The sequence below is a fragment of the Saimiri boliviensis genome, chromosome 1 (assembly GCF_048565385.1).
Source record: "Saimiri boliviensis isolate mSaiBol1 chromosome 1, mSaiBol1.pri, whole genome shotgun sequence".
NCBI lineage: Eukaryota > Metazoa > Chordata > Mammalia > Primates > Cebidae > Saimiri > Saimiri boliviensis.
This window is the reverse complement of record NC_133449.1, coordinates 128,684,727-128,711,569: the sequence shown is the minus strand read 5'-3', so window position 1 is coordinate 128,711,569 and position 26,843 is coordinate 128,684,727. Positions and strand designations below refer to the sequence as shown.

Here is a 26,843-nt window from a genome sequence, read left to right as displayed (position 1 = left end):
ATTTTCTGTAGGCTTTTATCTGGGGTTTAGTTCTCTGCTTGGGTTGGGAGCATGCCTCTAGAGTTTTGCCAGGAGTACCTGATTATATGACCAATCGGGAATCACATTTTATTTTGATGTCGTAGATTAAGACTATCTGTTATTATTATTTTCCTGAGTGTATCAACAATTGACAAGGTGTTTTTCTCTAGTCTGACCTTCTCACTAATGGCATATCTCTCCATATTTACCTGGGACACCTTAGTTCTATTCTTTGTGCTGTAGGCATCTCTATGGCTTCATCTTATTGTCTGAATTAAAACATAAGACCTTAGACTATTGAGACAGACAAACCCCAGCCATAGCTAACGTAACAGTTCCTAAAATGATTGCTCTGATTTGGCCTTAGGGGATTTAGGGAAGGTACTATTGCCAAAATATAAGCTAATAGTAGCTTATATTGGAGTGATGGATTGAAGATCCCTTCTTATCCTTTATTTTTTAAAATTCCTGGTTTTTTAATGAAAATATTAAAACTGTATTAAAATATTAAGAGGAAATAAGTATATTAGTGTCCTTAAAAGTTTTTAGATTTAAACACACTACAAGATGACAAAACAAAAATTTCAGAATTAGTTTCATTATATTTGTAGACTTTTATATGAAAACACAGAAAAAGATCTTTCTGATACTCAACGACACCTTGCTAAGAAAAAATATGAGCTACAGCTTACTCAGGAGAAAATTATGTGCTTGGATGAAAAAATTGGTGAGTTTTTTTTTCTCCTGATATTACTTTTATTTTTTCTTAAGTCTGGTAGCAAAGAGATGTTTTCTTCTCTTTAGTATAATATGAATAAACTTGGAAACAAACCCTTAACTAAGTTTATAAATAAAAAAGAATAGAAAAATGGATTTTTCTTTGACAGCAAAATTTTTTTAGCACCATAAGTACTTAGCAATAAGTTAACATTTGTCAATGAAGTAATAGTTAAACTAAGCAGCAACAGTTTATAAACGTATTATGATAACTTTTAAATTTGAAATATTTTTAGTACTATTGTAGCTTGTCCATAGCTGCTATGATGAAATATAGTACCTATAACTTTTGGTCGAAAGTATACATATGTTTGGCTATGTCTATGGTATTACTGGGGTTGATAAAGAAAGTTACTTTTTTAAAGTCTCCTCTTTATGTTTCTTATTAGTGATTAGTAAGAAAATATGGTCGTAACTTAATCTTATAAGGTATGATTTTGGTCAGGGTTATAAAAGAACCTATTTTAAAGCAGAGAAAATATTGTTAACACTTGCTATTATATAGTTCAAGAATGTTTGGTATAAATTAGGTAGGTGGTGATAGTATTTATCAAACCAGGAAATATTAAAACAGAAATATAAAAGCTAATATTGAAGGAGAACTCGCATTTGGATATTTTAAGTCCAAATAAGGATCTAAGGTAAGCAGTTGAATATTTAAGTTTGTGTCTCAGAAGAGAAAGATACACATTTGGGACAAATCAGCATATAAATGATATTTTAAAACCATGAAATTACCTAGGGAAATGTAGAGAATGAGAAGAGGACCCAGGACTGAGTAAGAAGCCAAAGAAGTAGGAAGAAGACCCAGAAGTGAGTGTTATTTTGGAAGTCCAGAAAGCAAAGTGTTTTTTAAAGGGAGGGTATGATCAATTATCAGACACTTGTGAAAAGTGAAATAAATGAGGCTAAAAAAATTATTGATTGGTTTTGACACATTGGAAGGTTTTGTAACACCAAAAAACGTTTGAATGGAGTGTTGGTTGTAGAAGATAGAGTGGGTTGAGGCATAAATGGGAAGTGAAATGCAGACAGAAAAGAAGTCTCTCAAGTTTGGCTATTTAAGATAGCAAGAAGATAGGGCAATTGTTTGAGTGGGCTGTTAGGTTGAAATTTTTTTAAGCTAGGGGATACTAAAGCTGTTTTAGAGATTGTTCGATTGCCAGTGGGAGTGAACTCAGATATCAGGACACACAAAACGTGGGTTGCCTTAAAGGCAATACCGCCTGCAAGAAGAGACATGGTGTATTCTCTAGTACTATATAGATCATGCCCTTGGCATATGAAAATATGGTATTACCTCCCTTAGCACTGCTCCCGGATGACCCTCACAAGTATTAACCTAGTGGGGATTAACCAACAAGTCTAGTCTAACAGAGCTTTCCTTGTAGAGCTCTAGATCAGTGGTTCTCAAACTGTTATCTGTGTCAGAATCACCTTGAGAGCTAATAAAGATCATTGGAGCCAGCCTCCTTGAAGTATGTGAGGACCAGAGCTTTTGTGTCTCTGTCAATTTCTGTAGGTAAATCTAATACCTTAGAACCCCTACTCTCTATCAGTTTCTGTAGGTAAATCTAATACCTTAGAACCCCTACTCTAGATGAGTGGTTCTTACTCCTCATAATACATTAAAATCACTGGGGAAAGAAGAGGTTTTTAAAACATAAATTGCTGTGCCTACTCCTAGAATTTCTGATTCAGTAGGTCTGGAGTAGAGGTCTAAGAATATATGTTTCCCAGGTGATGCTGATAGTGCCGGTTGAGAAACCACAATTTGAAAACTATTCTTCTATACTAATTATTCAGGCCTTCAACATTGAGATTGACTTGCAAGAGTTCTCACAAATTGAATCATACCTCCTGGGATGATTTTTTTCCTAGGAGTTTTTATAACACTGTTTTAGAAATTTCAGAATATTAGAAGACATTTGATTTTAAAGATAACTTAATTGAATATTTTATTAAGATGTGTTACCAACTTTAGGCTATAGGAATGGGAGGGGAAACTAGAGGGGAGAAATGCCACAAATTGTTTCACTATTCCACTTATTTCACCCACTCTTCCCCTGCCATACATATAAATCTACTTTGAGAGCAATATAGAGCTTTCCTTTACTATTCTGAATCAGTGATAATGTGCTTTTGTGTTATGCATCATTTAAGAGTGTTGTGATTCATTGTAGTTTTTAATTTAAAAATTTTTTTAAATTTGGGATATAGTACTCATTTTAGTAATTAAATATATTAGAAGTAAGGAGACTTTACTTCAAAAAGTATGATAATCTGCTTGGAATAGAAAAAAGATTTTATTTTGATTAAAATAACACTTTTATGATTACATATTTAGATAATTTTACAAGGCAAAATATTGCACAGCGAGAAGAAATCAGCATTCTTGGTGCAACCCTCAATGATCTGGCTAAAGAAAAGGAATGCCTGCAAGCATGTTTGGATAAAAAATCTGAGAATATTGCATCCCTTGGAGAGAGTTTGGCAATGAAAGTATGTTCTGAGAACTGTGGTTTATAAGAAATGTTTAAATAAAATGTTAAATATTAAAGTATGGTTTAAAAGAACCAGAATCTGAATAAAATATTCAAATTTTCTCAAATTCTTTTCTAGAGAGTTGAAAGTTCAAAATCTGACTTTGAAATATTTTAAGATAGTCTTAGGATGTATGTGTACGAATCCCATAGTTAATATTTTAAATTGATTTTTCTGTTATGAATTGGTAATTAACATTAACTGACAAAAACTCATTCAAATATCAAAATATAAAGCATGATAATAAAGTAATGAGACTAATTTCTTTTTAAAAGGATATTTTCAGGTAGTTACCTTGGGAGATAATATGCCTGTTTCATTAAAACTGCCTTTTGTAATTGTGTTTAGAACTAGGAGCACATTTTTACATCATCCTCAGGCTTTGAGAATAGATCTTGTAGGGCTGGTGAATAAAGCTAGATGATAACCTCCATCCCACATATTTTTTTGTTTTTGAAAAAAGATGTTGCCAACAAGGTAGAGGGATACTGATATTATTTTCTAGCTTATAAATTGATTCTGAAAGCATTTCCTAAGCTGTTTTCACAAATAAGCAAAAGCAACATCATTGGAATAAGGGCTTTTCCTGCTCTAAGGTAACTAATTTGTTATGTTTCCACCCATCCATTCATTCTTTAAACAAACATTTGTTGATAATGTACTAGTTGTTATGTTAGAAGCTGAGGTTGAGGCTAGACGTGGTGGCTCATGTCTCTTATCTCAGCACTTTGGGAAGTGGGAGGATCACTTGAGCTCAGGAGTTCAAGACCAGTCTAAGCAATATGGTGAAACCCTGTCTCTATGAAAAATACAAAAATTAACTGAACATGGTGGCACATACCTATAGTCCAAGCTACTTGGTAGGCTGAGGCAGGAGTATTGTTTGAGCCTGGGAGGTGGAGGCTGCAGTGAGCCAAGATTTTGCCATCCTACTCCAGCCTGCATGACAGAGCAAGACTTTGTCTAAAAAAAAAAAAAAAAAAAAAAAAAAAAGGGTTGAATGATCTACCTTCTCAAAGCCTCTAGTGTAATAAGGAGAAAGATAAAGATATTATTATGATAGAATGTATTAAGTTAGAGTTTGGCAAAAACACACCTGATTCACCCTGGGAATTGGGTTAAGGGAGGACGAAGGTCTGGAAAACCTTCCATTAAGTGATGGTGCCTGGACTACCCTGAAAAATGACTAGTTAGTAGTCAGGAGAATATTTAGGGGAAGAAGACAGTGAGAAAGGGTGATCCAGACAGGTTGAACAGCTTAAGTGAAAGTCCAGTGGCTTTCATGAGAGAATTTCATGAGACTTCCTGATAGTTTAGCATGCCCAGAGAACAGGTTGTAGAGAGATAGATGTAGGAGGGCAAAGAAAAGATGGGATAGGCAGACAGTCCTTTCTCTGCTGTGATGCACATTGCATACTGTGTGTGTGTGTGTGTGTGTGTGTGTGTGTGTGTGTGTGTATTTTCCATCTCCTTATATATCTATGTCTACATACATGGATGATAGCATATATAGATATATGAAGAAACGGGATAGATAAGCAAAAAATCATGAAAGTGCATGTGATGTTGAATGTGAGCTCTATCATTATGGATATAGAGGGTCACTGAAATAATGATGAAATGTTACAATTAGGTCTTTATAACAAATATTCTGGCATTTGTAAATTCATGTAAAAGATAGATTATAGAGAAATTAGAATAGTGACAGGGACACTAGTTAAGAGAACAGTGTTGAGACCTATATTAGGATAGTAGGAGTATCAATGAGAGAAATAGATCTATTAAGGAAGTAAAATTGACAAGGTGTTGTTTCTGGCTTAAGAATCACATGGATAGTTCCTATGTATGAAGGAAGAAACAGAAATTAGAACAGGCTTAGAAAGGAAAGTTATTGGCTGGGCGCCATAGCTCACGCCTGTAATCTCAACACTTTGGGAGGCCAAGGTGGGTGGATCATGAGGTTAAGAGATCAAGACCATCCTGGCCAACATGGTGAAACCCCATCTCTAGTAAAAATACAAAAATTATCCGGGTGTGGTAGTGCATGCCAGTAGTCCCAACTACTAGGGAGTCTGAGGCAGGATAATTGCTTGAACCTGGGAGGTGGAGGTTGCAGTCAGCCGAGATTGGGTCACTGCACTCCAGCATGGTGACAGAGCAAGACTCTGTCTCAAAAAAAAAAAAAAAAAAAAAAAAAGGAAAGTTACTGGCATGTTGTGTTTTAATTGTCTTTGGGATATTTAGATGAAATATTCAAAGGCTCTTGGATTTTTAGGTTTGGAGGAAAATTGAATTAAAGTTAACAGATTTAGGAATCAGGAACATAATTGAGCTCATCAAAGGGCATGAGATAGTAAATACTTGTGGAAAATGCTGGCTCATTATTTTTGAAATTTTAGGTTTTTTTAGGTGGAATTTTGCTTCTCATTATGTTTAAAACATTTTCAAAACACTAACATTTAGAAACAAATTCTTCACATCTTTCAAAATCTCATTTTCTTGTGCTATATCTAATATTTCACATTTTTTTCCATTCTGCTAACTCTACCGGTGTTATCTTTCCTTCACAAGGTATACTGAGTTACAGGTCTACTTCGAAATCAAGAACTTTGTATAAGATTTTATGAAAGTAAGCACATCATCCTCTGTATGGAAAGTAACTTGTAAGGCAGTGTTAGAGGAAATGTTTTCTACAGTGATATTTCAGAGCTAAACTAACAAAGGTCACTCATTGAAAACTGTTTATATGGAGATTACAGAAATAAATTAGTGTGGAAAAGTCTACATTATAGTTAATAAAGTGATTTTTTTTCTGGTATTCATGGTTTAAAAAATGTTTTACTACTCACTACCAATTAAAATTAGAAAACTCAATAGCAAATTCATAGATTTTTGGGTAAGAAAAGCCAGAATTATTTGAATAAAGTTATAGTTTGTTTATTTTTCTAAATATACTTAGCACCATCCTGTCCAGACTGAATTTTGACAGTTAACGTGAATCTACATGCCTAGTTGGACAACATATGAGGTTAAACAAGAAATATTAAATATTATTTTAAAAGTTGCTAAACATTGAAGTTGTACAGGGAATATATCTTAGAACATACTGAGGTTGTACAAGGAATGATGGTACATTTGAGAAATGGTGGTATTAGGGTCATATTAAGAGAAAAATAGGCTAAGAAGATATATTATTGGATTCAATCCAGAAATTTTGTTGCCTTGGATACTTTACAGTGTTTCTAGTAAATCTTTTTCTTTAAGATGCACTTCTGTTGATGAAGGGAAGCCCTTTTTAGGCTTATGAAACATTTTAAGATTAATCGAGTGAGGAAGTTTCAAAAGCACTAGTTCAACTAGTTTTTCAGAATTTGTTTAGAAATGTATTAAGTTATATTTCAAAAACATGTAAACCTTCCATTTTAAGCAGTATTTTGTTTTTTAGTTTTCCTTTGTTGTTGGCTTGTCTGTCTTGAAGAGGTTTAACTTTTTTTTTTTAATGGATATTTTAACAACACACCAATACTGCCAGTTGTGGAATTTGTACCATTCTATGAAAAAGCAGAATGGGAAACTAACTAAAAATACCCCAGAGAAGAGCACATGAATAAAGGAAGATAGCATGCACACACACAGTCACACACACACAAGTGTGTGCAAAACTAATACTAAAGAGAGGAACAGAGTTGGTTGGAAAATATAGGTTTGAGTTTTAAAAAATCTTTTTACTTGGTTACTTAAGATGTGAAAATTCAGAGGGCAAGGTGAAATCCAGTTATTACTTAATGAAATAATTTTCTTACTTTTTTAGGGATAATGTTAGCTCTAAGTATCTGTTTATAGTTGGACTAGTTCAGGCTCCATGGAAGTTTTAAAAAGAGGTGTAAGAATGGTATTAGGGCATTAAGATATTCAAACCCGTTTCTGCCTTGACTGACTCCACTAATTCTACTCCCTCACCTCGCCTTTGAAAAACGAGAATATAGTTTATTTTTCTTATCTTTTCTCTAAGCCTAGTGCTTACCTCCTTATTAGCTCATACCTAAATATCAGTAGTATACTTTAAAAAATAATTAGATTGGAACAGCTTTTTGAAGAGTCTGTTTGCTGGCTAATATAAATAATATACTTAATCAAAATTATTAAAAATTAAATTTAGTTATACATGATTGACTTCTCTGGGTTTTATAACATAAAGGATGTGAGCAAGCAAACCAGTTCTAATCTCTACATAGAATACCAGTAGTCCAATGCCAAACCATTAGTTTGCCTCCAAAGAAAGGTGTTTATTGGGTTCTTGTGTTGCTAGGTGACTGCACAAAATATCTTTTAACAAAGAATTTGATTACTGATCTCATATAATTACACCTAAGTATACCCTTTACTTTAATGAACAATCTATTTTTACCCAGTGCAAATATTTACATTGAGATACTAGGCTTTAAAGTGTGGAAAAGAATAGGACATACATGTTTAAAACAAAATGAAAACCTAAAGGGAAGGGGAAATTATTTTTTTGTTCATTCAGTTTTAACAGAAGTAACAGCTTAAGATAATTTTTTATTTAATACTTATATTACTTTTCAAGGAAAAGACCATTTCAGGCATGAAGAATATCATTGCTGAGATGGAACAGGCATCAAGGTAAATCAGTCATTCAACAAATATTTGAGCACTTACTGGGGGGCCAAGTACCATGTTGGGTCCAAAGATAATAAGAAACAAGGGCTTAGTGATACATGTAAGGTGCTAACTCTCTCATCAAAAGGGTGCCTAAGTCTGTCTAGGGAACTAAAAGAGGGGATGGTGTTTGCCAAGTAAAATAAGAGGAAGGGAAGGGCATTCAAATTAGAAAGAATAGCAAAGAACCACAGATCATGTTCACAAGCCTCTTGATCTGCAAGTAGGTGAGTGTTGTTGAAACCTAGACAGTGAGGGGAGAAGTGAAGGGAGGAGGCTAAATAGGCAGGTAGAGGCTTGTGTTATAGACAAATGAGTATTGCTTATATCCTTTGGGCATTAAGAAATCATTAAAGAATTCTGAGGAGATTTTTGTGTCAGAAAGATAACCAAGCAGAAGAGGTGATGATAAATTTGGGGTTTAAGAGTGCTTTAATGTGAAGGAAAGACACTAGGAAAATGCCAGGTTTCTGGCCAGGGACAAATACTGAACATGAAGAAAGTATGAGGAGAAAAGGTGATTTTACCTCTGAATTTGAAGAACCTTCGGGACCTTATTGTAGACATGTCTAGTAAGCAGTAAAATACAAGTCTGGGGTATAATAGGAGCTAAGGCTGCAGATAATTATTTTGGAGACATTGGGTATAGATGGGGTTGGGAACCATGGCTATGAATATTATTTGTCTAAGAGAAGGGCTAGAGGGACAAGAATTGGGAGGCTAGGGCTTGAGCCCTGGAAAGCATTAATTTTTAAGCGTGCAGAGGAAGAGGAATCTGTAAAGGAGACTAAACCCTAACAAAAAGAGGTAGGATGAAAGCCTTCTTAATACTTGATGTCAGAAGTTTTGAAATACTTGGCAGATCATTGACTTACGTATATTTAATATCCTTTTCATAGTGAAATAATGGCAACATAGAGTAACTCTAATGCACTGTCTTTCCAGTATTTATTCCTATAAATTCAAACGTGTTTCAAATCTCTCCAAATGTTTTCATACTAACTGTCCAGCTTATGTCTTGTGAGAATTGGTTGCTCTGTTTCAGTAAAATGTCTTTTCTTCTGTACTCTTTGATTTGTGAAATAGACAGTCTACTGAGGCCCTAATTATGTGTGAACAAGACATTTCCAGAATGCGTCGGCAATTGGATGAGACAAATGATGAACTGGCCCAGATTGCCAGGGAAAGAGATATCTTGGCTCATGACAATGACAATCTCCAAGAACAGTTTGCTAAAGCTAAACAAGAAAACCAGGTACACTTGTTCCTAGAATCATTTTCTCCAAGGAAAAAAATATGAATTTCTTCTGAGGAACAGCCCTCATTTCATTTTGTAGAAGAGCTCAGACCCTGGAACTAGGCTTTTTTTTTTTTTTTAATACAACAAAATAGGTCACATAATTTTTAAACGGAATTCTTAGGCATAAAGAATTAAATATCAAAGAAAAGAGAGAACAGGGCTATATTTGTATTAAACCTTAGTACTTCTTTACTGAAGGATAAATATTTGAATAAATCAACAAATGAGAATAAAAACCTTGATAAACCTTAAAAGAATAGCTTTTTTTAAAATGGACTACGTATTATTCTAAGTATGACTGTTTGGACTGTGCCTTGTGTTTTGGTCCTCATTAGCACTGTGATTGTTTTTAGGAAAAATCCTCTTATAATTACGCTTTCTCTCTAAGGCAATATATTTAAGTCTAACCCACAGTTCTCATTTCCAATAATATTTATTTTAACTTGAACATTTAAAAATCCTATTTGGAAAATTCCTTCCCTTCTCAAAAATTTTTAGTACAAATGATTTTCCCCACTTGAATATCACTTACAGTGTGTTGAGTTTGCATCATGAAAGTCTATATTCTTTAACTGTTAAAGATTATTAATTTACTTAAACAACTATGAAGATGTAATGCTTTGTTAATCATAAAAAATTATCTGGGATGTTCAAGTACTTTGTTTAAAAGTTAATTAATAGTGGAATCCTGGACATTATGTAAAAATGAAGGAAGTTTGAATAAAGTGTGGACTTTAGATAATAATGTATCACTATTGGTTTATTAACTGTGATATATGTGCCATAGTAATGTAAAATGTTAACAATAGAAGTGCTCTTTGTACTCTGTTTACAATTTTTCTGTAAATCTAAAACTATTCTAAAATAAAGTTTATTAAAAAATTAATGAATAGCAATAAAAAACAAAAGATGAGAATTTATAAGATCTGCCTTTGTGTACTCTTTACAGCTAGATCATATGGGCTAAAGGTGGATATATTTTACTTATGAAAACCTAGAAATTTAGTTTCTGTTTTAGAAATAGAAGCTTATTATAGAAAGTCTTTTTTTGTAAACAAAAAGTTAAGAAAGTTTTAAAAAGCCCCCAAGTTTTTAACACCCAGTTTGTCACTGTTACATTTGACATGTTTTTTTACTGCTAATCAGTGCACTTAAAATTTTTAACACTATTTTTATACACACTTTCTAATGTAGTAGGATAAAATTACATTCCACTTTATATCATGCTTCTTCCATGTGAAGCGGCAGTAGAGTTGAGTAAGATTCACCTAGACTGAATCTCACTGTCTCCTGTGTGGATAGTAAATGAGACTATACATGGAAAACACATACTGTCCAATATATCACTCTATAAATATTTTATAGCTATTATTAGCTTACTGTAATATTATAAGCACTTTCCTGCCTTGTTCAAACTTTGTAGTCATTTTTTTTTGCAAACAGAAGAAAACTTGTCATAACAGTTTACATATGTTCAAGAGTAGTTTTTTTCCTTCGTTATGGTCATAGGCCCAAGGTAGAAGGGAGGTCTCTCTCTGTGGACCATAGGTTAAGAACTAGTATTGCAGAAGACTAGAAAGTGGAAACTTTAAAAAATTTTATCCTTGATACCACAATTTTTAACAAATTGGAATAATGAGGTATTTTTGTGTTTTAGCATGATTTTTTTCACTTAACATAGGTGAACATTTTCCTGTATTATTAAAAATCATTCCAAATGTTTCTCATAATGTCGTATTTCATTATGTGGTTATGCCACTATGTAGATATGCTATTATTTAGTTCATGATTCACTTAATGAGAATAAATACTGTCAGTGTAACAAAAATGCCTTAATGACAGTATCTCATTAAATTTTATTAGATTTCATTTCAGACTGAATCATAGCATATGAGGATTTTTAAAAATTATTTATTTTTTTTGTAGAGATGGGTTCCCACTATGTTGCTCAGGTTGGTCTCAAATTCTTAGGCTCAAGAGATCCTCCCAAAGTGCCAGGTGGCCAGGAATGAGCCACCACACCCAGCTGAGGTTTCTAATTTAAATTAAAAAAAAAAGTAAATGGACATTTTCAAATATATTGAATCCCCATGTGCCATCTCCCACCCTCAACAATAGTTAACATTTTTGTCTTTCTTGTTTTTATGAGCATTTAAAAATTATCTCTTGTTACACCAGATACATGATCACAAATTTGCTTTCTGCAAACCTACATTTACTCCAACTACATGGAAATGCCCATTCTTTGCCATAGCTGAATAGCTTTAAATCTTTATGAATTTGATACGCAGGATAGTAATTCATTGTTTTAAGTAGCATATCTTTGATTGCTAGTTTAGTTTTTTTCAGGTCTTACCTACTTATGCTTCCTTTTTTGAATTGCCTGTTTGGGTCATTTGCCAACTTGCTGTTGGGCTCATGTGTTTTCTGCTTTTATATGAGTTTACATATTAGGTATGTTAATTTTATTTGTTCCAAGTATTTAAAATTTTATGGTATTTTTGAGATATAGAAATTTTTTTATAGTTGAATATACCTATCTTTTTTCCATAGGCACTGTCCAAAAAATTGAATGACACTCATAATGAACTTAATGACATAAAACAGAAGGTTCAAGATACTAATTTGGAGGTTAACAAGCTGAAGAATATATTAAAGTCTGAAGTATGTATATTTTTTTCTTTTTGCTCATGATACTTAGTTTTCACTAGAGTTTAGAATTGAGTATACTCAGAGGGACAGGTGAATCAAATTCTTCTTTAATACATAGTATAGTTTAGTTGTGACAATTGTGGATTAACTACATATTTAGAATGTCCCAAAAGATGCCTTGAGAATATGCCCTTCTTGTTTTGTGACTCAGCCACTCTAGACAAGCAGAATCTTCCTGACTGAATGACAGACAAAGGGCCAGAATCAACTTGACCTCACTTATAATTAATTGAAAGTGGTGGGGTTTTCAATTACAAACCTCTGACAAAGAGGTTCCACCTAATTATGTATCAGATCAGAATTGATTACCCTGTTACGGGGCCATCTATTTTTTAGGACCACAGGACAGATGGTTTTCCTCACACTTCTCTGTTAGCAGTCATTTGACCAGGCACTTGTATGTGAGATCAGATGACTCCAAATAAATGTGGCGCACGTGTGTCAACTCAGGAATATACAAGCAGCTTGACTGAGGATTTTAGATACGTCTATTAGGTAAAATATTTCTGATATTGAGGGAGGATGCATTAATGGTTTGAGTGGTATGTAGGTAACAGCATACCTATTATAATAATCCACCTGCACTATTTTATTTATCATCTTGTATCAGTCCACAAATATATCTTGAACATTTATTTATCGTATGCATAGTACTCTTAAGGACTTTGACACGAAGAGATTCTAAGGATTCCTAAATTGCAATCCTTGCTTTTAGGCAGCAAGCAGCCTGTGTAGGAAAAGCATCTGGTTTCCTACACTTTTTGATTTTAAGGTTCTAGCAATGTAATACCATAAATGAACAGAAGGCTTTTTATTTATGCAGGCTACTCAACCTGTCTGATTCTTCCCATCTGTAATTGGGAACAACACCCAAGTAAGTGAGATAATTTAAAACACCTAGCACAGTGAGCCATCTGAATCTATTCTGGAATAGGGCAGAAATAGATAAATGAATATCTGAGCAACTTTTTTTTTTTTTTTTGAGACAGGCCTACTGTGTTGTCAGGTTGGAGTGCAGTGGTACAATCTCAGCTCACTGCAACCTTTGCCTCCCAGGTTCAAGTGATTCTCCTGTCTCCTGAGTAGCTGGGATTACAGGTGCATGCCACCATGCCTGGCTAATTTTTGTATTTTTAGTAGAGACTGGGGTTTCACCATGTTGCCCAGGCTGATCTCAAACTCCTGACCTCAAGTGATCTGCCTGCCTTGGCCTCCCAAAGTGCTGGGATTACAGGCATGAGCCACCATACCCAGCCCAGAGCAACAGTTAACATAGTAAGTAAGCTTTTAGCCAGTGTTACACACTTCCCTTTATCTCCCTAGTCTGTTAGTCACATTACCTGAAATTCTGCCTTTAGGGATTAGAACTTTTAGATTCTAGAATTATATTTTCAGACATCACCCATCATGCTTCTTAGGCTCAAGTAATCCTCTCACCTTGGCCTTCCAAAGTGCTGGAGATTTTAGCATCCTAGTATGAGTTTGTTTATGAGATTGCATAACACTGAATGAATGCAGGCCCTGAAAGAATGCACCACGGATCCATTTTGATAGGGATAGACCATCAAGAAGTGTGGAGTACTTCATTCATTCATGCATTCATGCAGTGTGCTAGGTGCTGGAGTGCCAGAGATGAAAAACAGAGAGGAAACAGAATGGCTCCCAGGCAGTGGGAACAACATGAGCAGAGGTGTAGGGGAAAAAATAGGTCCCGTAGGTAGAGTGTACAAGTAGATGACAGAGGTAAGAAGGCCTTTCTTTGAACCCTATTTTCAGAAGCTTTTGTTAGAACTAAAGCATAGAATTTATTTAAGGATTGCCTTTTAGGAAGTTTATTTTGGAGATGTCAAGAATAAACCAGAAAGGTAACAAAATCAGAAGTGGAGATAGCAGCTAGAAGAGGTTGTAACCATAATTTAGACAAGAAATGCAAAGGATTCCAGCTGAGGCCTATGGAGTGCTGCAGTGAGCCTTGTGGGTGGCCAGAGGGAGCTGTGGATACAGGGGAGGCACCATATAGAAGTGAAGAGATTCCGAAAGCAGGAAATAGAGAATACAAAAGAACAGTTTCACTCTCAGGCTCAACACTGCTCTGGCCTCTATGGGAAGATATGAAAAGTGGTAAAATAGGTTTCTGTTTGCCAAGAAGGAGGGAGCACTGGATGGTTGGAGTATGGGAGAGACATTCTAAGGAATCCTTTTTCACTTTGAGCAATGTACTCCCTGGTCACAAAACTAAATTTAATATTAAAAGGGGAGGCTTTACATCCACACCTAACACCACAAAGCCATAAGACAGTTTTAATTGAATGACATGGACAGTAAGTACCACAAAAAGTTAAAGAGGGTAAAGATCGATGAGAGTAAAATTCCGTTTAAGTATATTGTACAAGTACCTTCCAAGTACATACTCTGTACACAACTATTATTTTTAGTACAGTCATGGAAAACACATACCAGGTTCCTACTGACACATTCGGAGTATCTGAATCTTGAAAGCCAATAAGGTAGTTTGGTATATTGTTGACTAACACAGACTTGGCAAAGATCTTTCACATTAGAGGCCACAAGGTGGCAATATTAACTGAATTTCCACCAGTAATCATAACCGAGAGATGGTTTGTCTGATTTGAAGGAGTATTGGTCAGACATTATTCATTACAATTTGGTCGTGTTATTTAGCCCAGGATTTCTGCTAGGGAAGTGCACTATTTATTAACAGGAGAGAAAGAGATCTAGTACCTTTAAAAAAATTAATTACCAAAATTACAGCTAATTTTTTAGAATTAATTTACCAAACCATAATAGAATGTTTTTTAAAATAGCCTAATAATGATTACTCAGTATATTATATTGTTTGTGGAGCTGAATTTTTTTCCCTCCTTATTTCTCTGCTAGAAATCAGACCCTACTTCAGTTAATCTGCTCATGATAGAATTTTCAAAGTTTAAAATATCTGGTCCTTATTTAGTATATTTAGGGTAAACTGATACTTTAGATACTTTATAAACTGATACTTTAGTATATTTAGTATAAACTGGTACTTTAATATAAACTGATACATTTAGTATAAACTTATTTAGTATAAACTGAGTCAGTTTATACATTGCATATTTGTGACTAGTGTTTATTGGCATAGGTTTGATAGTTCACTTCTGAGCAATTTCAGGAAAGTTACTAGACTGGCAGGTAAAAGATCATCATAGAACAGTTTATGATCAAGATAATTAAGGCTGGGGCTATGAATAAAAGGCAGAAACCAGACAAGAAATTATCAGAAGTTGACACTTAAAATATGCAAGTACTCAGAAGCTCTATAGCCAGCACAATTGGTCAGGAAGTAAATTGGTCAGGAAGAAGGGAATACACCAATACAAAAAGTCAGAGGCTCAGAAGCCAGCCCAGCAAGTAGTCAGTGAGCAGACATATGGGAAAATCAGGCTGTGGAGGACTTTGAACAAAATGAAATATAAAAACAAATTCATTCAGGTCTTGAAGAAAAGAGTAATTTACTGTTTACTAGTGTTCACTGAGTGTTACTCAGGAGCCAGGGCAGATCCTGATTGCTCTGTCTTTGTTACTTACAGGATGACCTGTTTCTAAACTAAGATTATAGACACATTTCCTCGGGGCTCTATTATAAATGCTTCTCATGGCAAGTGAATTCCCAATGACCTGGAAAATAATGTTTAATTGTTATCATATGCAGAACATTTTAAATGTTTTAAAATAATAGCTAAAGTTTGCTTTGTAGGAATCTGAGAACCGGCAAATGATGGAACAACTTCGAAAAGCCAATGAAGATGCTGAAAACTGGGAAAGTAAAGCCCGTCAATCAGAGGCAGATAACAACACCCTAAAATTGGAACTTATCACTGCTGAGGCAGAGGGTAACAGATTAAAAGAAAAAGTAGATTCCCTCAACAGAGAGGTTGAGCAAGTAAGTTTGGGAAAATATGCTTATAATACATTCTGCATCATATTTAAAAGAGAATTGTTTGGCCTTCCATCAATTAAATTAAATGTATGAACAAACACTTAATTAAATACACTGAATTGTAGCATGATAACCATTCTCCTTATACTTTGATTCTTCTATAGTTTCTTATCTCCCCTACATCCAGAACAATCCTTAGCATTTGTTAAAATTAGAAACTATTTCAAACATACCCAAAAAAGTGGTTAAAAAAAAAAAAAGGTAACAAAACAGATAAACATATCCCCACCTCCCACTTGTAAGGATACTAACATTTTGCCATATTGGCTTCAAATGTCTCGTTTTTTAAAGAAATAAAACATTACAGATACAACTTCTCTTATCCTTTTCCCTCCTACTTCCCTAATTGCTGGTGTGCCTAACTTTCCTATCAGCATGTCTAACTCCTTTGCATGTGTTTATAGTTTTTTTACAATCCCATTACCCACAAATAATGTATAATGTCGTTTTGTATGTTTTGGTTTTTATTTAAGTGATAACAAACATGCTTGGAGATAATTCATTTGCAACTTTCCCTCTTTGCTCAATATTATAATTTTGACACTTCTATTTTGATATGTATAGTGTACTGCTTTAATCAAACAGTTCTTACATTCATTGTATATATATTTCCTTGTTTAAATTCATTCCCATATTGAAGGAAATTTAATTTAATTTTTTTTTCACTTTTTTCTGTGATAAAACACTGCAAAAAACCTTTTACATTTCTCCTTGACTACATATTTCCCTAGGTTTATGCCTGGACATTAATTTTAAAAAGCTATATGCCTGGAATAGATCTAAGATATGTGCAATTTCAACTCTTCTAAGTATTGTCAAATTGCTCTCTATAAAGTGTCATTCTGCCATTAGAAGTTATGAGTTATTTTCTCAAACACGAATCAATATTTGCTCTTGTCAGACAATTATTTCCATGCTTTTTGCTTGTGCTTCCTTGATTACAAGTGAAATTGAGGATCTTTTAATGTTTCTTAGCCATGCAGGATTCTTCCTCTATCAATGTTTTCTTGAATTTCTCTTCAACGAAAGTTTTGTAAACTTTGCCCATTTTTCAATTGGGTAGCTTATCTTTTTCATATTGATTTTTAAAGGTGTTCTCTATATATTCTTGATAATAATCCTTTAAAAGATATTACTATCATCTTGTTCTTATCTGTGGCTTGTTTTTTCACTTTCCTTGCAATATAAACAGACATATTAAATTCTGATGTACTCAGAATTATTATCGATCTTTTTCTATATAGTTTGTATTTTTATGTCTTCTTTAAGAAATCCTTTACAATCCCAAGGCCAGAGAGGTATTTTCCTATATTTTCATTTAAAAGTTCTTCTAAATGTTTGAAAGTATGTGAAATCTTGCCCTTTACATTTAGAACTTTAACCTACTTTAGATTGATTATGTGTAATTTGAAGTAGACATATGATTTTTATTTTTGTGAATAGATATCCATCATCCTTTCTTCTCTGAAATATAAGTCAAGTCTACTTCATCATAAAAATAAGTTCCCATGCACACTCTTATAGGTACTATAATTTTATGTTGGGTCTTGATATCTAGGAGAATTAATGTTCCCTCAAATTGTTTTGACTGTACTTAGTCCTTATTAAACTATCTCAAATGAATTTTTGAATAAATGTATCACATTTCATGATTTTATGTCTTTCTTCTTTTTTATGCATTTAAGACTGGAAATTTCTGGTTTTTTGGATGCAGCCACAAGTTTTGAAGTAATGCTTTCATTGCCATTCAGCTTTTAATATCATCTAGTTTCATTATGATTTATTTTTAATTACTAAAGTTTTTTGTTTGTTTGAGACACAGTCTCACTCTGTTCCCAGGCTGGAGTGCGGTGGTACAATTATAGCTCACCACAGCTTCCAGTTCCTGGGCACAAGTGATCCACCTGTCTCAGCCTCTAAGTGGCTAACACTACAAGTGTAAGCCACCACACCCAGCAAACTTTTAATTTTTTTTTGTAGCAGTGGAGTCTTACTATATTGCCCAGGCTGGTCTTGAACTCCTGGCCTCAAGTGATCCTCCCACCTCAACCTCCCAAAGTGCTGGGATTAGAGGCATGAGCCACCACACTTGGCTTGAAGTTTTAAGAAACTTTCCAATGTACGGGGGACTTGAGGTTACTAGTCTATTTTTACTTTGTTGTGCCTCATATCTTATTGTCTAATATTTCTAGTATTGTGATCAGATAAAATGGCTTGTGACATTACTTCTTTGCTCTCTGCTAAGAATTGCTTAGTAGCAGAGTATGTAATCAATATTTGATAATATCCTACTTGAGCTTGAAAAGCGTCTGTGCTCACTTCTTGGTGGAAGCATATATATGTGTTATATTGTATATATATTTACATATTAGATTATGCTTGTTAATAGTGTCAGTCAGGTCTTATAAATTCTTACTAAATTTGTATTCTTGATCTCTCATTGTTGAAAGACATGTTAAGATCTTCCTCTGTAATTGTGGATTTGTTTATTTTCCTTTGAGTGATTTTCTCACAGTTCTGGAGACTGGAAGTCTAAGATTGCAGTGCCAGAAGGTATGGTTTCTTCTGGGGCCTGTGTTCTTGGTCTGCAAACATCTGCCTTCTTGCTCCATCCTCACATGGTTTTTCTTCTGTGCATGCACATTCTTGGTGCTTCTCCCTATTCTTATAAGGACACCAGTCATTTTGGGTTAGGACCCTACCCTTATAACTCCATTTAACCTTTATTATCTCTTTAAAGGTCCTGTCTCCAAATACAGTCACACTGTGAGGTTAGGGTTCAACATGCGAATTTGGAGGGGACACAGTTTAGTCTACAACAGGTTGTTTCTAGTTTTTGGCCATTAGGATTATAATTTTTGTGAACATTGTGTTCAAGTCTTTGTGTGCATGTAAGTTTTCATTTTTCTTGGATAAATAGGAGTGGAATTGCTGGATTATATGGTAAGTATGCTTAACTTTGTAAAAACCTGACAAATGGAATAAATAATATCTAGTATTTGATAGTACAACAGGGTGACTCTAGTCAACAGTAATTTATTGTACATTTAAAAATAACTAAAAGAGTATAATTGTATTGTTTGTAACACAAAGGAAAAATGCTAAAGGTGATGGAGACAAACAATAAATCAAAATTGTTGTATCACTTTACACTCCCCCTTATACTGGGTGATAGTTGTAGTTGCTCTAAATCCTCTTTTCCCACACTTGGTGTTGTTCTTGAATGAGTAAGATTATCACATTAGTATTTTAGTTTACCTTTCCCTCATGACCAACGATATTGAACACCTTTTCATTTGCTTATTGGTCATTAATCTGTCTTCTTTTGTGAAGTATCTGTTCAAATCTGTTGTCATCTTTTTATTGGCATGTTTATCTTCTTCTTATTAAGTTGCAGACAATTTTTGACCACTTTGGATTTTGGATACTTTCTCCCAGTCATTATCTTACCTTTTAGTTTTCTTTTTTCTTTCTTTTTCTTTTTTTTGATTGTTAAAGCTCTTTATTTTCTTCTATCTTTTTTCACATTTAACATGAATTTATTCTTTCTGTTTGCTTCTTGGCAAATATTAAAAACCAACATTTATTTTTGGAAAAAGCCTTCTTTTTTTAAATTGCATTTTAGGTTTTGGGGTACATGTGAAGAACATGCAAGGTTATTGCATAGGTACACACATGGCAGTGTGATTTACTGCCTTCCTCCCCATCACCTATATCTGACATTTCTCCCCATGCTATCTCTCCCCAACTTCCCACTCCCCACTGTCCCTCCCCGTTTCCCCTCAACAGACCCCAGTATGTGATGCTCCCCTCCCTGTGTCCATGTGTTCTCATTGTTCACCCGCCTATGAGTGAGAACATGCGGTGTTTGATTTTCTGTTCTTGTGTCAGTTTGCTGAGAATGATGGTTTCCAGGTTCATCCATGTCCCTACAAAGGACACGAACTCATCGTTTTTGATGGCTGCATAATATTTCATGGTGTATATGTGCCACACTTTCCCTGTCCAGTCTATCATCAATGGGCATTTGGGTTCGTTCCAGGTCTTTGCTGTTGTAAACTGTGCTACAATGAACATTCGTGTGCATGATAAAATAATTCTAAGAGCAGAAGTCTTACATTTTTGATTAAGTCCAGTTTACCCATTTTCTTTTATACTGATAAATCTTTGCATGCACCAAGATGCATAGACTTTCTTTTAGGAATTGTATACTTTTAGATTTTATATTTAGATCTGTGCTACAATTGAACTAAAACTTGTGTATGATATAAGATAAGGGTCAAGGTTCTTTTTTTCCCATATGGATATGAAGTTACCCAGATCCATTTATTGAAAAGACTTATTTCATCAATGAATTATCTAAGAATTTTTTCCAAAAATCAAATGATCATATATGTGTGGTTCTGTTTCTGTACTCTCTTCTGGGTATACATCTATTCTTAGCCAGTAACCCAGTGACTTGATTAATATATCTTTATGGTAGATCTTGAAATGAGTTAGTGTAAGTTCTCCAAATGTGTTCTTTCCCCAAATGTTTGGCTGCTATGGGTCCTCTGTATTTCCACATAAATTTAGAATGAGCATATCATTTTCTACAGAAAAAAAAAACCTACTTGGAGTTTGATTAGCATCATTTTGAGAATACAGATCAGTCTGGAAAGAGTTGAGATTTTAACAATATTGAGTCTTCCCATCCATAAACATGGTGTATTCACCCATTTATTTATTTAGGTGTAGGTCTTTTATTTCTCTCAACAATGTTTTATACTCTTCAGTGTGCAGATATTAAATATATTTTGTTAAATATATTTCACGGGCTTTTTTTTATGACCCTTGTAGAATATCTCTTGGGTTTTTACAATGCCATTGTGAAAATACTTTATTCTTGAATTTTACATTATAGGTTTTGATAGCCTATACACAAAAGTAGAATAGAATTTTGTGACCTTTTATTCTGTAACATTGCTTAAATTCAATTTTTCAGTCCTAGAAGGTTTTTGTAGATTTTAAAAGGATTTTCTACATATGCAATTATGACTTAAATGTATAAAGATATTTTTACTTCTCTTTTATTCTTCTCAGACTGCCCTTTACTTCTGCCTAGTACTTCAAATACCAGTATTGAATAAAAGTGTTGAGAGTGGATATTTTTGCCTCATTTATAGCCATAAGGGAATAGGACTCAGTGTTTCATCTTTGAATATAATTTTAGCTGAAGGTTTTTTGGTAGCAGCTTTTTAATTTTTTTTTTTTTTTTTTTTTTTTGAGATGGGGTCTCACTCTGTCACCCAGGTTGGAGTGCAGTGGCATGATCTTGGCTCACTGCAGCTTCCACCTTCTGGGTTCAAGGGATTCTCCCACTTCAGCCTCCTGAGTAGCTGGGATTACAAGGGCATGCCACCACGCTGGGCTAATTTTTGCATTTTTAGTAGAGATGAGGTTTCATCATGTTGGCCAGGCTTGTAGGAGCATTTTTTCAGGTTGAAACATTCCCTTTTCTTACACGTTTACTTAGAGGGGCGTGTGTGTGTGTGGGGGGGGGGGTGTGTGTGTGTGTGTGTGTGTTTCCCCAAGATAGAGTCTTGCTCTGTCACCCAGGCTGGAGTGCAATGGCACAATCTTGGCTCACTGTGACCTCTGCCTCCTGGGTTCAGATGATTCTTCTGCCTCAGCCTTCCAAGTAGCTGGGGTTACAGTCCCCTGCCACCATGGCCAGCTAATTTTTTGTGTTTTTAGTAGAGACAGGGTTTCACCATGTTGGCCAGGCTGGTCTTGAACTCCTGATCTCAGGTAGTCCACACACCTCAGCCCAAAGTGCTGAGATTATAGGTGTGAGCCACCGTGCTTGGCCTAGGTTTACTTAGAGTTTGTATCATGAATGGGTATAAAATTCTATCAAATGCTTCTTCTGAGCTATTGAGATGGTCTTATCACTTTTATTTTTCAGTTAAACTGTTTCATATATTGCTTAAAAAACATATTCCTGTAATAACTCTAGCAGGTCATGGTGGTTTTCCTAGTAGGTCATAGTGGTTTTGTTTTTTGTTGAGACAGGTTCTAGCTCTGTTGCCCAGGCTGGAGTGCAGTGGTGCAAGGTCACGATGTATTTTTAAAAATACATTATTAGATTGCTAATATATATATTTTATAGAAATATATCTATATAATATACATTAAAATATAGAACAAAGATTTAGAAATATATATATTAGCAATCTAATAATGGATTTTTAAAAATATATTATTAGATTGCATATATATGTGTGTGTATATATATGTGTGTGTATATATATAGATGGGATCTCACTCTGTCACTCAGGCTGGAGTGCACTGGTGTGATTCTGGCTCACTGCAACCTCCGTCTCCTGGGTTCAAGCAATTCTCCTGCCTTAGCCTCCCGAGTAGCTGAGAGTAGCCACCATGCTCAACTAAGTTTTGTATTTTTAATAAAGACAGGATGTCACCATGTTGGTCAGGCTGGTCTCGAACTCCTGACCTTGTGATCTGCCCGCCTGGGCCTCCCAAAGTGCTGGGATTACACACCCGAGCCACTGCACCTGGCCTAGATTGCTAATATTTTTAAATAAATAGATTGCTAATCTTTTTTTTTTTTTGAGAATCATCGCTTCTGTATTTATGAAGTATATAGTTGTCTTATAAGGTGATTGTCAGATCTGCACATGTACCCTAGAACCTAAATTTTAAAAATATGTAATTTTAAAAAAATTATACTTTAGGTTCTAGGGTACATGTGCAGATCTTGCAGGATTGTTACACTGGTATACACATGCTGTGGTGGTTTGCTGCCTCCATCCCCCCGTCACCTACATTAGGTATTTTTCCTAATGCTATCCCTCTCCAACCTCCCCACCCGCTGCTATCCCTCCCTTAGCCCCCTACCCACCAACAGTCTCAGTGTGTGATGTTCCCTTTCCTGTGTCCATGTGTTCTCATTGTTCAATACCCACTTATGAGTGAGAACATGCAGTGTTTGGTTTTCTTTTCTGTGTCAGCTTGCTGAGAATGAAGGTTTCTCCCTTTATCCATGTTCCTGCAAAGGACATGAACTCATCCTTTTTTATGGCTGCATAGTATTCTATGGTGTATATATGCCACATTTTTCTTGTCCAGTCTATCATTGATGGGCATTTGGGTTGGTTCCAAGTCTTTGCTATTGTAAACAGTGCCGCAGTGGACATACATGTGCATGTGTCTTTATAATAGAAAGATTTATAAACCTTTGGGTATATACTCAGTAATGGGATTGCTGGGTAAAATGGTATTTCTATTTCTAGCTACTTGAGGAATCATTACACTGTCTTCCACAACGATTGCACTAATTTACACTCCCACCAACAGTGTAAAAGTGTTCCTATTTCTCCACATCCTCTCCAGCATCTGTTGTCTCCAGGTTTTTTAAATGATCACCATTCTGACTGGCGTGAGATGGTATCTTAATGTGGCTTTGATTTGCATTTCTCTAATAACTAGTAATGATGAGCATTTTTCCATATTGTTGGCCTCATATATATCTTCTTTTGAAAAGTGTCTGTTCATATCCTTTGCCCACTTTTTAATGGGTTTGTGTGTTTTTTTCTTATCAATTTTGGCTTTTGTTACCATTGTTTTTGGTGTTTTAGACATGACGTCCTTGCCTATGCCTCTGTCCTGCATGGTATTGCCTAGGTTTTCTTCTAGGGTTTTTATGGGGTTAGGTCTTATGTTTAAATCTTTAATCCATCTGGAGTTAATTTTTGTATAAGGTATAAGGAAGGGGTCCAGTTTCAGCTTTCTGCACATGGCTAGCCAGTTTTCCCAACACCATTTATTAAACAGTAAATCCTTTCCCCATTGCTTGTTTTTGTCAGGTTTGTCAGAGATCAGATGGTTATAGTTGTGTGGCATTACTTCCAAGGCCTCTGTTCTGTTGCATTGTTCCGTATCTCCGTTTTGGTACCAGTACCATGCTGTTTTGATTACTGTAGCCCTGTAGTATAGTTTGAAGTCAGGTAACGTGATGCCTCCAGCTTTGTTCTTTTTGCTTGATTGTCTTGGCTATGTGGTCTCTTTTTTGGTTCCATATGAAGTTTAAGGTGGTTTTTTCCAGTTCCATGAATAAGGTCATTGGTAGCTTGATGGGGATAGCATTGAATCTATAAATTACTTTGGGCAGTATGGCTGTTTTCAAGATATTGATTCTTTCTAACCATGAGCATGGCATGTTTTCCCATCTTTTTGTGTCCTCTCTTATTTTGTTGAGCAGTGGTTTGTAGTTCTCTTTGAAGAAGTCCTTCATATCCCTTGTTAGTTGTATTCCTAGGTATTTTATTCTTTTTGTAGCAATTGTGAATGGAATTTTGCTCATGATTTGGCTCTCTGTTTGTCTGTTACTGGTGTATAGGAATGCTTGTGAGTTTTGCACAGTGATTTTTGTATCCCGAGACTTTGCTGAAGTTGCTTATCATCTTAAGGAGGTTTTGGGCTGAGACGATGGGGTCTTCTAAATATACAATCATGTCATCTGCAGAGACAATTTGACTTCCTCTTTTCCTAACTGAATACACTTTATATTTTATTTTTCTTGCCTGATTTCTCTGGCTAGAACTTCCAATACTATGTTGAATAGGAATGGTGAGAGAGGGCACCCTTGTCTAGTGCCAGTTTTCAAAGGGAATGCTTCCAGTTTTTGCCTATTCAGTATGATATTGACTGTGGATTTGTCGTAGATAGCTTTTATTATTTTGAGATACGTTTTATTGATACCTAGTTTATTGAGAGTTTTTAGCATAAAGGGCTGTTGAATTTTGTTGATGGCCTTCTCTGCATCTATTGATTGTCAGATTTTTAAAAATCAGGTTAATGTTGGCCTCATAGAATGAGTTTAGAATTCTTCCCTTCTGTGTATTTTATATTAATTTGTATGTTAATTTTTTAAAAAAATATTGACAGAATTCACAAGTAAAGCCCTATGTATCTGGAATTTTTGTGGGAAATTTTTAATTAAGAATTAAAAATTGATATACAGCTATTTGAGTTTCTGATTTCTTAAGTCATTTTGGTAATTTGTATTTTGCTAAGATTTGTTCATTTCATCTAAGTTGTCAAATTTGTAGGCAAATTTGTTCTTACTTTGTAGATACATTCTTTTTGCATACTTGTTATTGGTAATTTGTAGCATTTCTCTATTCTCTTCATCAGTCTAGCTGGAAGTTTATAATTTATGTTTATCTTTCCAAAGAAGGAGTATTAATATCATTGATTTTTCTGTATCAGTTATGTAGGATACAGTGCTTTCGCTGTATCCTACATATTTTTGTGTTACTATTTTTTATAACAACTTTGTTGATAATAATTAACATGCCATACAGTTTATCTACTTAAAGTGTACAATAGTGTTTAGTATGTTCATGGAGTTGTGCAATGAACACCACAATACATTTTTAAACATTTTCAAAGATCAAATGGTTGTAGATATGTGGCATTGCTTCCAGGACCTCTGTCCTGTTCCATTGGCCTATATCTCTGTTTTGGTACCAGTACCATGCTGTTTTGATTACTGTAGTGTAATTTGAAGTCTGGTAGCATGATGCCTCCAGCTTTGTTCCATTTGCTTAGGATTGTCTTGGCTATGTAGGCTCTCTTTTGGTTCCATATGAAATTTAAACTTTTTTTTTTTTTTAAGCTCTGTGAAGAAGATCAATGGTAGCTTGAGGGGATAGCATTGAATCTGTAAATTATTTTGGACAGTATGGCCATTTTCACGATATTGATTCTTCCTAACCATGAGCATGCCATATTTTTCCATCTGTTTGTGTCCTCTCTTATTTCCTTGAGCAGTGGTTTGTAGTTCTTCTTGAAGAGATCTTTTACAACCTTTGTTAGTTGTATTCCTAGGTATTTTATTCTCCTTAAAGAGGTCTTTTACAACCTTTGTTAGTTGTATCCCTAGGTATTTTATTCTCTTTGTAGCAGTTGTGAATTGCTCTTGATTTGGCTCTGTTTGTCTGTTACTGATGTATGGGAATGCTTGCGATTTTTGCACAATTGATTTTTTATCCTGAGACTCTGCTGAAGTTGCTTATCACCTTAAGGAGGTTTTGGGCTGAGATGATGGGGTCCTCTAAATATATGATCATGTTGTCTGCAAATAGAGACAATTTGACTTTCTTTTTCTTGCCTAATTGCTCTGGCTAGGACTTCCAATACTATATTGAATAGTAGTGGTGAGAGAGGACATCCTTGTCTAGTGCCAGTTTTCAAAGGGAATGCTTCCAATTTTTGCCTGTTCAATATGATATTGGCTATGGGTTTGTCGTAAATAGCTTTTATTATTTGAGGTACATTCCATCAATACATAGTTTATTGAGGGTTTTTAGCATAAAGGGCTGTTGAATTTTGTTCAAGGCCTTCTCTGCATCTATTGAGATAATCATGTGGTTTTTATCTTTGGTTCTGTTTATGTGATGGGTTACATTTATAGATTTGTGTATGTTGAACCAGGCTTGCATCCCCGGGATGAAGCCTACTTGAATGTGATGGATAAGCTTTTTGATGTGCTGTTGTATTCAGTTTGCCCAAATGCTTTAGGGTTTTCTATATCTAAGATCATGTCATCTGTGAATAGAGATAGTTTTTACTTTTTCTTTTCCAATCTGGATGGCTTTTATTTTATTTTCTTGCCTAATTACCCTGGCTAGAACTTCTAGTACAGTGTTGAATAGAAAGGACCAGAAGGAGCATTTTTATCTTGTTCCTGATTTTAGGGGGAAAACATTTCATCTTTTACCATCAAGTATGATGTTAGCTGTTAGT

General features: G+C 34.8%; 1 protein-coding gene across 9 annotated transcripts in view; it reads left to right on the top strand.

Moving 5' to 3' along the window:
- TSGA10 (testis specific 10) overlaps positions 1-26,843 on the top strand; it is a 140,719-nt gene that overhangs the window by 50,877 nt on the left and 62,999 nt on the right. For 8 of the 9 annotated variants that reach the window (XM_074403994.1, XM_074403983.1, XM_074403997.1 and 5 more), the window contains 6 exons: positions 633-748; positions 3,146-3,300; positions 7,931-7,986; positions 9,109-9,277; positions 11,876-11,986; positions 15,789-15,974. In XM_074403994.1, coding sequence (XP_074260095.1) covers positions 633-748; positions 3,146-3,300; positions 7,931-7,986; positions 9,109-9,277; positions 11,876-11,986; positions 15,789-15,974 — 793 coding nt within the window. The remainder of the gene's footprint in view (positions 1-632; positions 749-3,145; positions 3,301-7,930; positions 7,987-9,108; positions 9,278-11,875; positions 11,987-15,788; positions 15,975-26,843) is intronic. The other variant, XM_074403979.1, reaches the window with a different exon arrangement.